Raw genomic sequence first — 14,993 nt, forward strand, 5'->3', positions numbered from 1 at the left:
AGGACCTGGAGGCTGAGTTATATGCTTTTTTATGTTCGCTGGTATTGGCATCACGAGATATCGCCGCCTCCGCCCATGCATTAAAGCATTCTCGCTTTCGACGCGATGCCGCCTTGCAAGAACGCTTAAACCAGGGCTGTGACCTGCCACCGATCGGCACCGCAGAGAATGGAATAAAAAGTTCCATGCCCTGCAGAACCACTTCGGCGACAGAGGCAGCGACGGAATCTGGAGCTTCCGACGAAAAGCACATAGGCCCCCAAGGGTAGGACGCAAAGAAAGACCGCATCCCATCCCAATCTGCTGACCGATAGTGCCAAATACGACGACAACCCGAAAAACGGGGCCGAGGAGGGCGCGTAGTAGGCACAGTACTCCGGACCACACAATGATCCGATAAACCCAATGGCGGGTCAACAGAGACTTGATAGGTCTCCGGATGTGAGGTCAGCAGAAGGTCCAACAAAGAGGGTTTATGACCATCCACATCTGGTATTCGCGTAATCGCAGGGACCATTTGTGACAGGTCGTAAGCTAAAGCAAAGTCGTGAAAGGATCTTCCCGCGTGATCGGTGGTTTCCGAACCGAGCCAATCGGCATGGTGAGCGTTAAAATCGCCACGATTTCAGCGGTAGGAACCCCTTCGAGCAGGGAATCTGTAGCCAATTGGATGTGCTCAATGAGTCGCTCAGTTTCGGTATTTCCGCTATGGGACCTATACAGGCATGCGTAGAATCGCGGATGGTCATCGCAGTCTACGCGCAGCCAGAGGCTAGATAGGTCCCTTCCTTCAAGCGACCCGAGGCGACGAGAACAGATATCCTCTCTGACGTACACGCAAACTCCCGCCCGCGGCACAAATGAATGTTCCAATTTGTACCCCGGGTAGGAGAGGTAGGAAGTATCAGCCGGGAAGGATATCTGAGTCTCAGTAAGGAAGAATAAGGCCGGCTTCGCAGTTTCGAGGTGAAAGTGAACCGCGTTAAGATTAGAGTTGAGCCCCCTAACATTGGTAAAGTCCACTGAGAGCGTGGAAGGGGATGCCTTCGGTAAATTCTTCCGTTTGCCCCGAGATCGAAACTTATAGTTTTTTGAGCAGTTTTTGCCCACCCCAGAATACGAAGGGCAGCCTGTGCATCCACCACCGAATACTGATTGTTCCGATGATGGACGCTCAGAGGGGGATTCTCCACAGCGGAAACGTGTGGTACCCCCCTGGGGTAATCTCTGTTTAAACTGCATCTTCATATTCTGGGGGAGGGGGGAATTGATGGGCTCCGGGAGTCTCACTCACCGCACGAAACGCGAGTACAATAAGATGAACCTATTGCATCACTTCACGCCGGTTTTCTGTGAGACAGTGGTACTGCCCCGGTCGTGCCTGCCCGATTGGCTGAAGCCCGAAAGCAACAGCATGGCACTCCCACTAGGTTTACTCCCACTAGATTAAAAACAAAGTGCTATTACATTTAGACTAAGTTTATAATAACTGGTTGGGACTTAATTTTATCAAATCAACTCCCTTTTGTTCTAAACTAAATATGTTGTTTTTGTCGCTAAACAAACAATCCAGTCACAGTGATAAAATATCTACTATTTATAAATACAAATTACAGTACGTGGGCTGGTGGCATGAAATCGAAAACTACCCAAGTAGCCAAAGTGGATCTTGTATCAGCTCTGAGCTTGTTGCCACAGAAAATTCATACCAAATGATTGATACCAGTGTACGAAACAATAGTGCCACGGTTATAACAAGCACAGTCACGGCTTCCAGTGACGGAAGATTGATTAAGACGTTCAGCGATGGCAGTTCTGTTGGTAAGTTTGTCATCACTTTTTTACGCATATTATAAAAAGCAAATATAATCTACTAATATTTGAATTAAGAACTCGCGATTCAATATGTCTGAGAAATATCGTGACTCCGTCGATATTGACATTTCATTAGCGGGTTAAGATGACGTCCATATTTGGGTATTGTCCGAGCACAAAAGACACGAATAACTATCGTACAATATTTAATTCAGATTATTTATGTAATATCATAATGACAGTGTTATAATATCATTGTTATAGAAATAAGGCTTCCTAAATTGAAACAATAATATAATAATTAAAGTAAAGTACTGATATTTGTGCATGTTTTTAAAGTTTATTTCTAGATTGAGTACCGTTTTAAGGGGATTAATGTTTAATTTGAAATCTGTTTTTAATTTTCAGAATTATTGGTGATTGTAACGGATTATGAAACATTCTCGCTACTATATTCTTGTGAAAATATCAATGATGATTACAAGCGTGGTAAGTATTGAGATCTAACTAATTCTTTTGGGATTTAAATTACGTTATAAGAATATTTCATTACTTAGATTTGAAAAAAAATTTGGTGAAAGGATGACACAAAACTGACCATAGTACTTAGTACTGTACATTATACCAATAGCGATAATAATTTTCTTCTAACCTTAACCTTCCTTTAACTTTTATAATATTAAGTAACTTCCGATGTTAAGCCCTTAGACACTCCCATTGCCAGAGGGTTTGCAATTAAGGTGCCGGCCCTTTAAAACTTCTTTTCTAATGCACTTTCCCGCTCCCGCATAACTAATAAATATTGTACGTTTGTGTCATGGAGTCGTGTTAGTGTATTAGTAAAAGGGCGGCCCACGTCTTAAGGTAACTGTCGGTCGTTTAAAATTCCAACAAAAAATCATCTACGTTGACAAATAGAATATTCAAAAGGCCAGTTATCACCATACCCACTCCAGCCGTAATCATACTTAGTATTCCTCAACAGTATGGAGTGCAAAGCTTTCCAAAACCCGAGAGCTATCAGAAAACGCGCAGAATGTAATTTCACAATATATGGAATCCAATCGAGTTTTGGAAGAGAAGTTCTACTTCTCAGTAAACCAGAGTGATTCAGTATGTTTCCACTACCCCGAAATTACGGGGGACCAGGTCATCATACCTGGACAGTGTGATGACAGTATACCAGTCGAAACATCATTTGATACTGCACAGGTATTTATACATTACAGTTGGATATTCGTAGTACATGTTTGTTCCTTAAGTTTGTACTTATTAACAATATTAGGTTAGTTGTCTTCAACAATACATTTAGTGCCAACATCAAAAGAAAATAAATTTAAAAAAATGTGTGCGTGTACATACGTAAAAAGTGAAACGAAATTTTCTGTGTCTTAATTCCCAAATAAAAAAAAGTTACCGTAAATGGCAAAGCATAACAGTCTCTTAAGCGTAAACCTCTGTTTGAAATTATTTCAAATAGAACTAAAACTTGTTGCAGTGTAATCTTAAAAATGATTAGTAGTAATAGGTCTAGTTTTATCATTTTAATTAAAGTACACATTTGTCTCTTTTCATCATAGCGTAAATACAATTTAAAAGTAAGAGACGAAAGAGTAACTTTGTTAAAAGAAAATCATTAGACAGAATTAGTTTTAATGAATAAGGGGGTTAAGTTCTACAATTCCCAAAAAACAAATGAATATAAGCTAACAATCTTTATATTACTTTCAGTATACCGGAACTTGGTACCAAATTGAAAGGTATCCTCAACGATTTGAGAGTGGCAACTGTACTGGAGCCAGGTATAGCTACAATACTGTAAGTAGCGTCATCACAGTCCAGAACTGGCAGGTCATTGACGGTACACTGGACACAGTTGAAGGAAATGCCACTGTCACCTCAGTTGATGGGAGTGCCAAACTGGTCGTCAACTTACCTGTTCGCGGTACAGATGGTAAGGAATGCTCCAATAATACATGTTTATAACTTTTGACTCCTTGGAATAAATCCCTGCAATGAGACTACAACTGCTGCTCTGTTTGCAACTATGTGTAAAAAATGAATTAATCCATGTACTAGGTATTTACTTAATTATACCAGAAATCAACATTGCTACTGTAAAACTGATTCCGATATTCAAATGGACTTGGAATAGGAATCGCTATTGTAGTTACTATAAGCATACAGATTAGAGAAGTTATCAAATCCATAATATAATTTGTATTGTTAGATTACGGCTTTAACCGCCTTTTTTATCTTTTTTATCCAGACCCGAACCCTCCTATGGTCTCAATGGATCTCTATATCCTGAAAACGGATTATATTTCGTATTCACTGGCGTATAGCTGCGTCAATCGTGGTCCTTATAAAAGAGCGAGTAAGTATTTTTATAATAATCGAATTTTCATAATTTTACTGGCGGCCTGTAACGTGGTTTGCGGCTTTACGACTAAATTTTCTTTTTTTATATAGCCTGTAACTTATACATAATTGGTAATGTTGAATTGTGAATTGTGTCAATGGCGTAAAAGGCTGCTCATAAACATAATATTTAGATGAATTTGCATAAAAATTAAATATTAATTTTATTTTTATATATAAACAGGGCAAGATGTTTTGACAGAATAGATTTACAGTCGATAGCGCTAAGTAATACTTCCTTTAGTAAGAAGCGGAATTTGTAATGTTCTTTGTTTCTGGATCTTAGAGCAACAAAGACGCAAATAACTAGCTATTATAAACGAGGCTATAATTCTTATCTAAATACTGTTATTTTTCTACTATGATCAAGTATTTTTCAATTTTCAGTTGGGGCATGGAAGCTCAGCAGAACGCGAACGATGACAGAGGCTGGCAACACCGCCATAACCGAATACGCTGTTAACAGACAAGAATTTAATGAGGATTATTTCCTCAAAGTAGGCCAAAGTGAAACGTGTTCCCAACCCAGTTCGGGAGTAATAGCTAGGAGCGGAATTATAGTCCTAATTATAAGTATCGCTATTTTAAATTTCCTTTGATATCATTTTGTTTTTGCTTTTTAGAATAGCTTTAAATTATTTTTTGTATTATTCTCTTTTATAGGAAGTAACACAAAATATATTTGTACAATTTTATTAGTTGACATTCACTTTTAATTTATAAGAATTTCTAAAATCGAGGTACCAACTCTAATTTTAATTTTCTTATAATAAATTTTAAAACCTCGACCATGTCTTATCATTTAATCGCCATACTTACTCACCTCCAGGTTTTATATAACAATAAAGTGAATTCGGAGTTTTTAAATACTTAACAAAACGTTAACCACTCTAATAACCTACATGCAACGCTTAACCTACATGAAAGAACAGCCGTTTAAAATCTCTTTACAAAATTACGTGACTGTACATACAGGATACTAAATGTAAATGTTCGGTCACTGCTCGGTGCTCACTACCCCGATATTCCTCAGTTTTCTGTAAGAATACAGTTACAGCGGTAACTGCATAGAAATGCAGTAAAAGTAAGTAAGTAGATTTTTGTATTGGAGGCTATAACATAATATGTATATCTTCACCATTTAACACATAAACTGTTTCCTCATTAATTTTTAGATATTAAGTATAATAAACGAATAAAAACTAAATCAATGTGGATATTAGATAATATATATATGTCGGGGAATGAATATTTTAAAATTCCTGCCACTCTGAAGTTAGTCGTAGAATGCGGTGTGGTATGGTAAGATAGACTGTCAACGTTGACAATTGACAATAAGTAGTCTGTGTGATCTACCAAATGTCAGTGGCGCGATTGTTTTGTGGCCGTAAGTGAATTCTTTAGTCACTTGAGTTTCGAACGTCGCCTGCGCCAGACGTGCGCACTGCCTGTGTTTAAATATTAAGTTATAATGTCGGACAACGGTAGTAACACCAATTTTGCAATTATTAATCGCGTTGAATCTGCGACATATATGTATATTACATAGAGTAAAGTAGACATAAGCTCTTATCATGTAAGTTCAGAAAGTCAGTTGAAAATTATTCAGTACTCAGTGAACACGAATTTCAATTGCCGTCTTTTTAACTCACTATAACATAGAATACCATAACCTATCTATCTAACGGCAAACTAACATTTGAGATTTTAGTACGCAACATTAAACATAATATATAGCTGTTGGCAGAAGCAAACAAATAAGAAAGAGATTAGACGAATACTATTCAAAACTTACTATATATATATTCTATAACAATAACATATATTTTAATAGACCTTAATCTCTAGTCTATAAGTCAGATAAACTTGTATCCTTGTAAATTTTTGATTTTTCATAATAAAGTGTAGTCAAGATTTTTTATTCTATGGAATTTATTCTATAGTTTCTATATACTATAGACTCTATAGAGTCTATGTCTATCATTCATCTATCAAATAAATTTTTCACGTAATGCGGATACAAAGATAAATGGATGTAAGAAACTATATTAATTTCTTATGATAAAGTTATTTTAATTGATTAAAGAATCTTAAGGATTAGTTTTGTGGTTAATTATTTAATAATACAATGGCTGAAAACGAGGAACTCACTGGACCAGTATCACAAGAAGACATAGAAGCAGCAGAAAAATATAAAAATGAGGCAAATGAATGTTTTAAAAGTAAGTACGCATTTACTTTATATTCCGATTTTTTTTCTATATCTAAATCTTCATTTTAGTTACTTAATTAAGTTAGAACTACATACAGATTTTTTAATATTCATTATAACCTCTCTTCCAGAACAACATTACAATAACGCTATTGAATTATACTCTAAAGCAATAGAAAAGAACCCAAAAAATGCCATATACTACGGGAATAGGAGTATATCAAATTTAAAACTGGAAAATTTTGGTTATGCTTTGAGTGATGCAACAAAAGCAATATGTTTGGATAAAACTTACATTAAGGCCTATTACAGGCGAGCAGCGGCTAATATGTCTTTAGGAAAATATAAGCAAGCACTTATGGATTTCCAATATGTAAGTAGATATGTTTGAGAATACATCTCATAGTGCTTTGGCTATGAAATGGCTAAATATAATATTTATTGAATATACTTTTCTATATTAATTCATTTACCATTTTATGTAATGCTAATAATATCCTTATATTTTAATATTCTAGAATGTAACACACCCTGATTTACAAGCGATCACATACTTACCCGAACAATAAACACCATTGTACATCATACTCAAATTAGATATACTTAGTTAATGTATTTGATTGTTTTTTCATTCTTAAGTTTTATGTATATATTGTATTTCATCTATTTCTATATCTTTAGTATACTTGTTTTTTGTTATATATAATGTAAGTTTTGTAGGAGTATGAAATAACTAAATTCTTAATGTTTCTAAGAAACAGAAAAATATACACATATTATTTTGTATTTCACTCTAAATACTATCCACTAATAATTTATATCTTTTAAATTTAACTTCTCAATTATAATTCTAATATTTAATGAATGATGAATAATAAATATGAAATAAGTGCCCCATAATTATATTAAACCTCTTAGAATTTAGTAAAATCCGTTTCTAGGACAGAATACAGATAACATATCTGATAATATCAAAGTACACCTAAATATGAAGATTTTATTTGTAGAATTTGTTTTGTAGGAATAATGTTTTATAATTTAGCTCTTGTTTATAACTGATATTACAAATTCTTAGAGTCAGATCAGTAGCTTTTGAAAACCATGGCAAACTAACACAATAAAATGTAGTTTGTACTGTATTTGTTTACTGTACTATGTTTGTTTCACTGGTTTTTTTCTTTTTGTCTGCAAGAAAAATCTCACACATTGTTATTTTCGAATAAAACAAACATGATTTTTGCATATGATAGTCTAAAAGCTACATAGAATCTACACATGCTACACAGTGTTAACTACAATCATCACATTATAATTAAAAAGTAAGTAATTTTAATAAATCTGTACATAAATGGTTTTCTGTTGTAGCACACATTCTCATTATGTTATATTTAGTTATAGGTTAATAGAAAGTTAGTTTTGTAAAGTTCTATAATTTTCTCTTACATCTAAGTCACTTCAATTATTCCAGGTTACCAAAGTTAGGCCAAATGACAAAGATGCCAAGTTAAAGTACAATGAATGTAACAAAATAGTTATGAAAATTGCTTTTGAGAAAGCAATAGCAGTAGAGAAGAAAGAAGTGAATATAGCTGATTCTATTAATTTAGATTCTATAAGTAAGTAGTAACTTTAACTTGAATTTTGTAATCAAATACAAACCTTCCATTAAACTTCTATGATCTTATAACATGCTATGTGAATTCTGAACAAATTATTAATTAAATAAATTCAATAACTAAATTAACATATTCAATTAAGTGTCATTTAAATCCAATTAAATTACTTTTTCATGTTGATTTTTTTATCTGAGTGAATGCAGTGCGCATTAATGGCTTAGTTTATATATATACTTAATACAGCTATACTTTATGAAATGAATTCTCTATAATAGAACAATAGTTATGAGTCAAAAATCAACTTCATCTGCTTAAATAACAAATTATTAAAATTAAATATGACATTTTTTATTTGAGTATTTTGTAAAGTAAATCTATTAGTTGACTGCATTCTTTTTTGTCTTGTGAACTGGCTGTGTATGCATTATCTATTCAATAAAAAACACACAGGCTTGAACAAATAATAAATATTAGTATATAAGATAAAATTCATTAATATCACTAACATTGTGGGTGGTTTAAACAATTGTTTCTACATACTATGAACTTCACAATATGCAATATATATATATATATATATATATATATATATATATAACACATATATATTTCATAAATTTTCAGCTATTGAAGATGAATATGTGGGGCCAAGTCTGGAAGATGGAAAGGTTACTCTCAAGTTTGTGACTGAACTTATGAAATTCTATGAAAATCAGAAGAAGCTTCATAAGAAATATGCATATAAAGTAAGTTTTTACTGTCGCAGAAATTTCTGAAATTTACAACTTTATTGTATGGTGGAAAATTTATTACTAATAAATAACAGTAAATGTGTAATATAATTTTACCATTAATAACTATTATTATTTCTTTATAGTTATCATAAACTTAAACAGTTTTATAGATAGTATCCTTCCTTTATTCATTTTAACTAACTGTAAGACAGTTTAGAAACCTTTGAGGATGTTATAACTTGCCCAATTTCTAGAGAATACAAATTATCATTTAAAAATTTTAGCTGATCATTTATTGATACATATTTACAATGGAAGTTTTAAAAAAATGCCAATATTCACCATCAATAATTATTTTCTAGATACTAATAGATGTCAAAGCATATCTTCAAAAACAGCCGTCTCTAGTAGATATTAAGGTGGATGATGATAAAAAGTTCACCGTATGTGGAGACATTCATGGCCAGTACTACGATTTAATGAACATATTTAAACTTAATGGATTACCTTCTGAGAGCAATCCGTACTTGTTTAACGGTGACTTTGTTGACCGCGGCTCATTTAGTGTTGAATGTATATTTACCTTATTCAGTTTTAAGTTGTTGTATCCGGACCACTTCTTTATGTCTAGAGGTAAGTTTTATTAAGAATTTACTTTACATTACAATGTTATGTTTGTAGGCTGATATGGTTACTGTCACATTATCCTGACTGTTTCTAGGACATTATACGAGAAGACATGTCTCAATCTTTATAACTTGTTTTTTTAACTGTAATGAAACTCTGAGCTTTCAGATAAAGCACAATGGATTAGCTACTCATACTCTCAGCCGCAAAGACTGGTTTCATAAACATGTTAGGCTTGTAGCTAAATTAGCTGAATTTTGTTAGGTCTCTTATAATAAAAATATTTATATGAAATTTATGATTGAGAAATTGTATTTTTTGTTTTTATAGAACTGTTTATATTATTTTTATTCAATATACTTAAAAATACATTTTATTTTCGCATGATTTTAGCAGCTTTCAGCTCTTGTCAGCTGTCAAAAACGCTTAGAGAAGTTTGACAGATCTTGCAACTAGATTTGAGGCTGACTTACCATTATAAATTTTAGCAGTTGTATAATATTTCCTCTTTTTTATATGTATGTATGTTAATAATTCTACTGTACGTGTGTATGTCACTGAACTCATCTTAAACGGCTGGACCGATTTAAATAATTTTTGTATGCGGGTGGCGCTCTGGATGTTTTAGATTCACAAATCAGCCCGGCAGATGGCGCTGCAGTCTATATCTAGATTATTTATCTATACTGAAACTAAACAGCAGGTTTTTCATGTACGAGTCTATTCTCAGTCTGGGCCTTCCGAATTACTTCAGTTTGCCGAAAAAGATTTCCATGCAGGACAACGTCTGTCTGGTCCGCTAAATAATTATAAATCCTTGTACAATATATTTATTAAAAAGTTCCTTCGTAATTACTTTTTTTAGGAAACCACGAAACGCTAGACATGAACAGGGTATATGGTTTCCGAGGCGAAGTAACATCTAAATATTCATCACAAATGGCTGATCTCTTTACTGAGGTGTATCATTGGCTGCCATTAGCCCATTGCATTAATTCGCGTGTGCTTGTGATGCATGGAGGTCTATTCTCGAAGGACGACATCACGCTCGATGATATCCGCAAAGTCGAGAGGAATAGGGAACCCCCAGAAGATGGTAAGTTCTCTCTAAATAATTAACTCAATTTAAAATATATTCTATATGTTGCTGTAGACGTAACTTATTAAAATATTTATGTAGGTTTTTAGTTCTAATTACAAATTTTAAACACCTCATATTATTGCAGGTATAATGTGCGAGCTGCTCTGGTCAGACCCACAGCCAATGGAGGGAAGGTCCCCATCCAGAAGAGGCGTGGGCTGCCAGTTCGGGCCAGACGTCACGGCCGCGTTCCTCAAAACCAACAAGTTGGACTACGTCATACGAAGTCATGAGGTCAAAAATGATGGGTACGAGGTCGCGCATGATGGGATGTGTATCACGGTCTTCTCAGCGCCTAATTACTGGTACGTTATAATTTTTATTTAATTTATTTTATACGCAAACATTTTTACGTCTTACGTTTAATCTTATCTTATGTGTATTAAATAAAAAAAATGACATAGACATTAAAATAAATAGAGCATAAAGGATCGTATGTTAGCAGATGTTTTTTTCCGAAACTGTCAAATGCATACCTTAATTTAACTTCAACCCTACAAATCGCCTGCATAACTAACACATAATAGAAGTGAACCTGTTTCGAATACGTCTGCCAAGGATGCGCGGGCACACCGTCACAAAAAAACCGACACCCGCACACCGTCACAAAAAAACCGACACCCGCACACCGTCACAAAAAACCGACCCCGAAGTTAGCTAAAGTCAACATTTTAGATTTTGTGATATTTAAATAAACTTTATTTAACTAGATAATGCGTTATAATAGAACTTTCAATGTATTGAATACCTTTTTTTTTCTATGGTTAGTGTCGTTTTTTACTACAAACGTAAAATACGTTTTTTTTTATCTTGTCACGCCAAAGAAGTATAACTTCTAACGCGTGTACATAAATAGACACACTTTTTGAATGGATTAAAGCTATGTATTATTATTAAATTAGGGTGGGAAAAGTTAGTAAAACTGTAAATTTATCTTTTTTATTTTAATCAAATGTATGTCAAAGATGTGGAATAAAGGCTTATTATTATTATTATTATTAAAACTTATTATTTAAGTTGTTTTATCTGTATTTATTGCCCCGAAGTTGATATCGACTAAAAGATAACGTTAAAACAACTTTCTCTGCAGCTGTGATACTTTTGACATTTAACACCTTTTGTCTTCAGTCACCGTGACCACGCACGCTGAAAAGCACGCTAAACGTCGGGAGAAAAAAAATTAAAAGTTTTAATAATAATACATAGCTTTAATCCGTTCAAAAAGTGTTTTTTTTTTAATGTGTAAAAGCTATTTTAACAAAAGACAATACTAAATATACACACGATTTTTTTGTGTGTTAAGTGACATGTATGTTTTTAATGAGAATAAACTTCTTTAAACCCGTTTGTTAATAACGTTAATGACCTAATTTAGTAACATTACAAAATTAAGATTTTAATATTGCTAAACGCATCGCTTTTTAAGGATTGTTAACCTAGGTACTCTCAATCTAGTATTGATTTCAAATCCCAACAGCGTATTGTATACGTTTACTGTCACTACATATGCCCAATGACAACATTATGAAACCATTGCTGTGTAACTTCCAAAAGTACAACCCAGAACATTCCGTTTTGTCGTTATTGAAAGGTTCAGAATTTGGGTTTTGTATATTTAAGACCCAAACACGACCTCAGTAGTATTGTCTTTGGTTAACATAGCTTTTACACAAGAAAGAAAACAATGTTTTTAACCGGATTAAAGCTATTTAAATAAATACAGATAAAACAACTTTCTCTACAGCTGAGATACTTTTGACATTCAACACCTTTTGTCTTCAGTCACCGTGACCACGCACGCTGTAAAGCACGCGAAACGTCGAAAAAATGTAAATTTAAAATTATGTAAATATTTATAAGTTTATAATAATACATATAGCTTTAATCCGGTGAAAAAAATTGTTTTCTTTCACCGACCTCAGTAGATAAACATAAAGGAAATGGAAACAGACTGAATCAAGGACTATTGATTTGTTTAAAAAAACTTTGTCTTAAATAAGCTAAGCTATATCTGTTTTACGATTATAGTGACACAATGGGGAACCTGGGTGCATTCATAACTATGAACGGGAAGGACCTTAAACCCAACTTCACAAAGTATGAAGCTGTTGTAAGTATTGACATGGATTATTTTATGGAAATGACTCAACTGACAACCTTGGACATCACAATTCAGCCTTAAAGCGCGATTGTTTCTCTAACGATCGATTTTTACTTATCGTATCAGCTCGTTCGACACTACAAGGCTCATGTATGATGGGATTACTAGTGCTATTGTAATTTGTTATAAAATTCCAGGCAAATTTATAAATATTTGATAAGAACGTGTGAAATGTGTGACGTTTCTCAACGAATTTCTGTCTAGGGACATGAATGTCCTTAAAGTCTAGCAGACATTTGATAGGGAATAAAAAAATATGTAAAAATAAAAATATTCGAAAAATATCGAAATATTACAATTATTTTATTTTATACCAGATTCATGGCGATACATGGCAACTTATCTCAGTGTTAATTATTATCTGTCAATGAGTTAATGAGAAAAATGAATTATTTTTTAGTTATTATTTGTCCACCTGCAAACATTAACATGTTGATTAATCCTTAAACATGGGCCTCTAAGCCGAGCAGTGTTTATCGAAACATTTTAGGTTACATCAAATTGATAAAGATTAAGTGGTTACAGGACCTCCAAGAAGACTTCCCAATTCTTCTACTTGTCCTCTCATACACTTCATTATTTTCCAATCCCAACTATATACAATATCGTCCTGTTTTATAATGTTTTATGCTTTAAATATTTTATAAAAAATGTACTTAATTCAATTTTTCAGCCTCATCCGGACGTGAAAGCCATGGCGTACGCGAACTCAGTTCTCAGCATGCTCTACTAAACACGGTCAGGCGAACTGTTAATTGTTAGCGGCCTTATTAGGCGATTAATCACATTTTGCCGCCTTCATTATCGTAAATAGACAATTTTATCCAATGATATTAATAATAAACTAAACCAGTGTAAATAATCATATTTGGGAGCTACTCATAAGATGTTATAAAAGATTAAATAACGTGGTCGTTACCTTAGTAACGATGTTATCTCTAGGTAACTATGGTAACGAATCCCGTAGTATCTTAGTCAAAATATATCAGATTTTTCTTCCCAGTGTTTTGCGTATTATTAAAGAAACATGACGAATCATGTCACAATCGAAATTCTAGTCGTAAAATGAATTTATGATTAACAATTTGGGTTGGAACTTTTTTTTTAAGCCACCGTCTTTACACAGGTATCCTTAGGCATAGGGTTACCATAATGAAATATTGACTATATTTAATCTGTATATAACGTAAAAAAAACTACAAAAATAGTGACAGAATATATATACCGAATCTACTAGATTCAAATAGAATTAATAATAACACAATTTTTTTTTAGTATTTTTACGTTATAAATAATATCTGGATAAATATTTCTATTCCGTGTTGTAATGGTGTTCGGTCTTCCTGTTTCACGATAATATGACTAAACGCCTATGTTATGTCGCTAGACCACTTAATTGAAGAAAAATAGATAAATATTACCTAAAAACTTTTTATGGTTGGAAGACACATGGTTTATTATTAGTGGCATTGCGATTATTATAAACGTCATACGTCTCCACGATCTGTCAATTGATTAAGTTTGACATTTGACAGTGCTCAAGATTCTGTCATCAGTTTATATGGTTATTAGTATTGATTTTTTCGTTTTGTTTTATTTTTAAGGTGTATTTGTAGAAAGGTACAATTATGTTTAATCAAATGAGGTAACTTTTTTTTCTGTACATAATGCGATTGTACGTGAATGCATTTTTTTGTACATTCTAAGTTTTTAAATGTTGCCATTATTTTATTTCAATATTGATGCAATAAAGTCTTTTTAGTTATTTGTTTTTATTTTTTTCACCTTATTTTTTATGATCATCGTAGTATGTAAATAAAATCGAAATCATGATTGGAACTACAATTGTACTCGGGCAATAACAAAAACGAATTTTCGTGACTAAGATTCGAAAGTTAGCTTTATTGTATTGTACAATTACGATGAGTATTATTAAGTATAAATGCTTACATTTTTAAGAAAGAAAATATTTTTCTCATGCTAAGTCTAAGAATTTATAAAAAATTACGAAGAAAACCGGTGATTTGACAAGTGCCTTGTATGAATTTGAGACAAAAAATGAAAAAAGAGTAATATGGTGGGTATATTCCGCAAGAATCTTTGAAACAAAAACGTTAAGTACGCAGTTTACTTACAATATACCTAGTCTACATAAGTATCTACCCTTTACGCATACAGGAATCTATCGTAATACAAAAACTCCCACGATTTAAGTATGGATAATTTAAACGGAACGGATTGTCATACGCCAAAAGACTTTCTTTTT

The 14,993-nt window shown here is 33.0% G+C and overlaps 2 protein-coding genes across 4 annotated transcripts in view; both read left to right on the forward strand.

Annotated features, from left to right (window-relative positions):
• LOC123720756 overlaps positions 1-5,022 on the forward strand; it is a 108,559-nt gene extending 103,537 nt beyond the window's left edge. For all 3 annotated transcript variants that reach the window (XM_045677504.1, XM_045677508.1, XM_045677507.1), the window contains 6 exons: positions 1,617-1,821; positions 2,224-2,304; positions 2,801-3,027; positions 3,547-3,769; positions 4,085-4,192; positions 4,624-5,022. In XM_045677504.1, coding sequence (XP_045533460.1) covers positions 1,617-1,821; positions 2,224-2,304; positions 2,801-3,027; positions 3,547-3,769; positions 4,085-4,192; positions 4,624-4,835 — 1,056 coding nt within the window. In that variant the 3' untranslated portion in view covers positions 4,836-5,022. The remainder of the gene's footprint in view (positions 1-1,616; positions 1,822-2,223; positions 2,305-2,800; positions 3,028-3,546; positions 3,770-4,084; positions 4,193-4,623) is intronic.
• Positions 5,023-6,210: 1,188 nt separating this feature from the next.
• On the forward strand, positions 6,211-14,471 carry LOC123720172 (serine/threonine-protein phosphatase 5). Its single transcript, XM_045676698.1, has 9 exons — positions 6,211-6,458; positions 6,580-6,821; positions 7,917-8,064; positions 8,689-8,810; positions 9,161-9,431; positions 10,291-10,521; positions 10,652-10,871; positions 12,595-12,676; positions 13,401-14,471. The coding sequence occupies exons 1-9, from the start codon at positions 6,365-6,367 to the stop codon at positions 13,458-13,460; spliced, it is 1,470 nt and encodes a 489-aa protein (XP_045532654.1). The 5' UTR covers positions 6,211-6,364; the 3' UTR covers positions 13,461-14,471.
• Positions 14,472-14,993: the final 522 nt, after the last annotated feature.

This window comes from Pieris brassicae, chromosome 2, assembly GCF_905147105.1.
Source record: "Pieris brassicae chromosome 2, ilPieBrab1.1, whole genome shotgun sequence".
NCBI lineage: Eukaryota > Metazoa > Arthropoda > Insecta > Lepidoptera > Pieridae > Pieris > Pieris brassicae.

Bases quoted from the DNA above. Each gene is read 5' to 3' on its own strand.
- LOC123720172 (XM_045676698.1), top strand. From the start codon at position 6,365: ATGGCTGAAAACGAGGAACTCACTGGACCAGTATCACAAGAAGACATA. The intron at 8,811-9,160 runs GTAAGTTTTTAC...ATTATTTTCTAG, and splicing joins ATAAGAAATATGCATATAAA to ATACTAATAGATGTCAAAGC. The intron at 9,432-10,290 runs GTAAGTTTTATT...TACTTTTTTTAG, and splicing joins CCACTTCTTTATGTCTAGAG to GAAACCACGAAACGCTAGAC.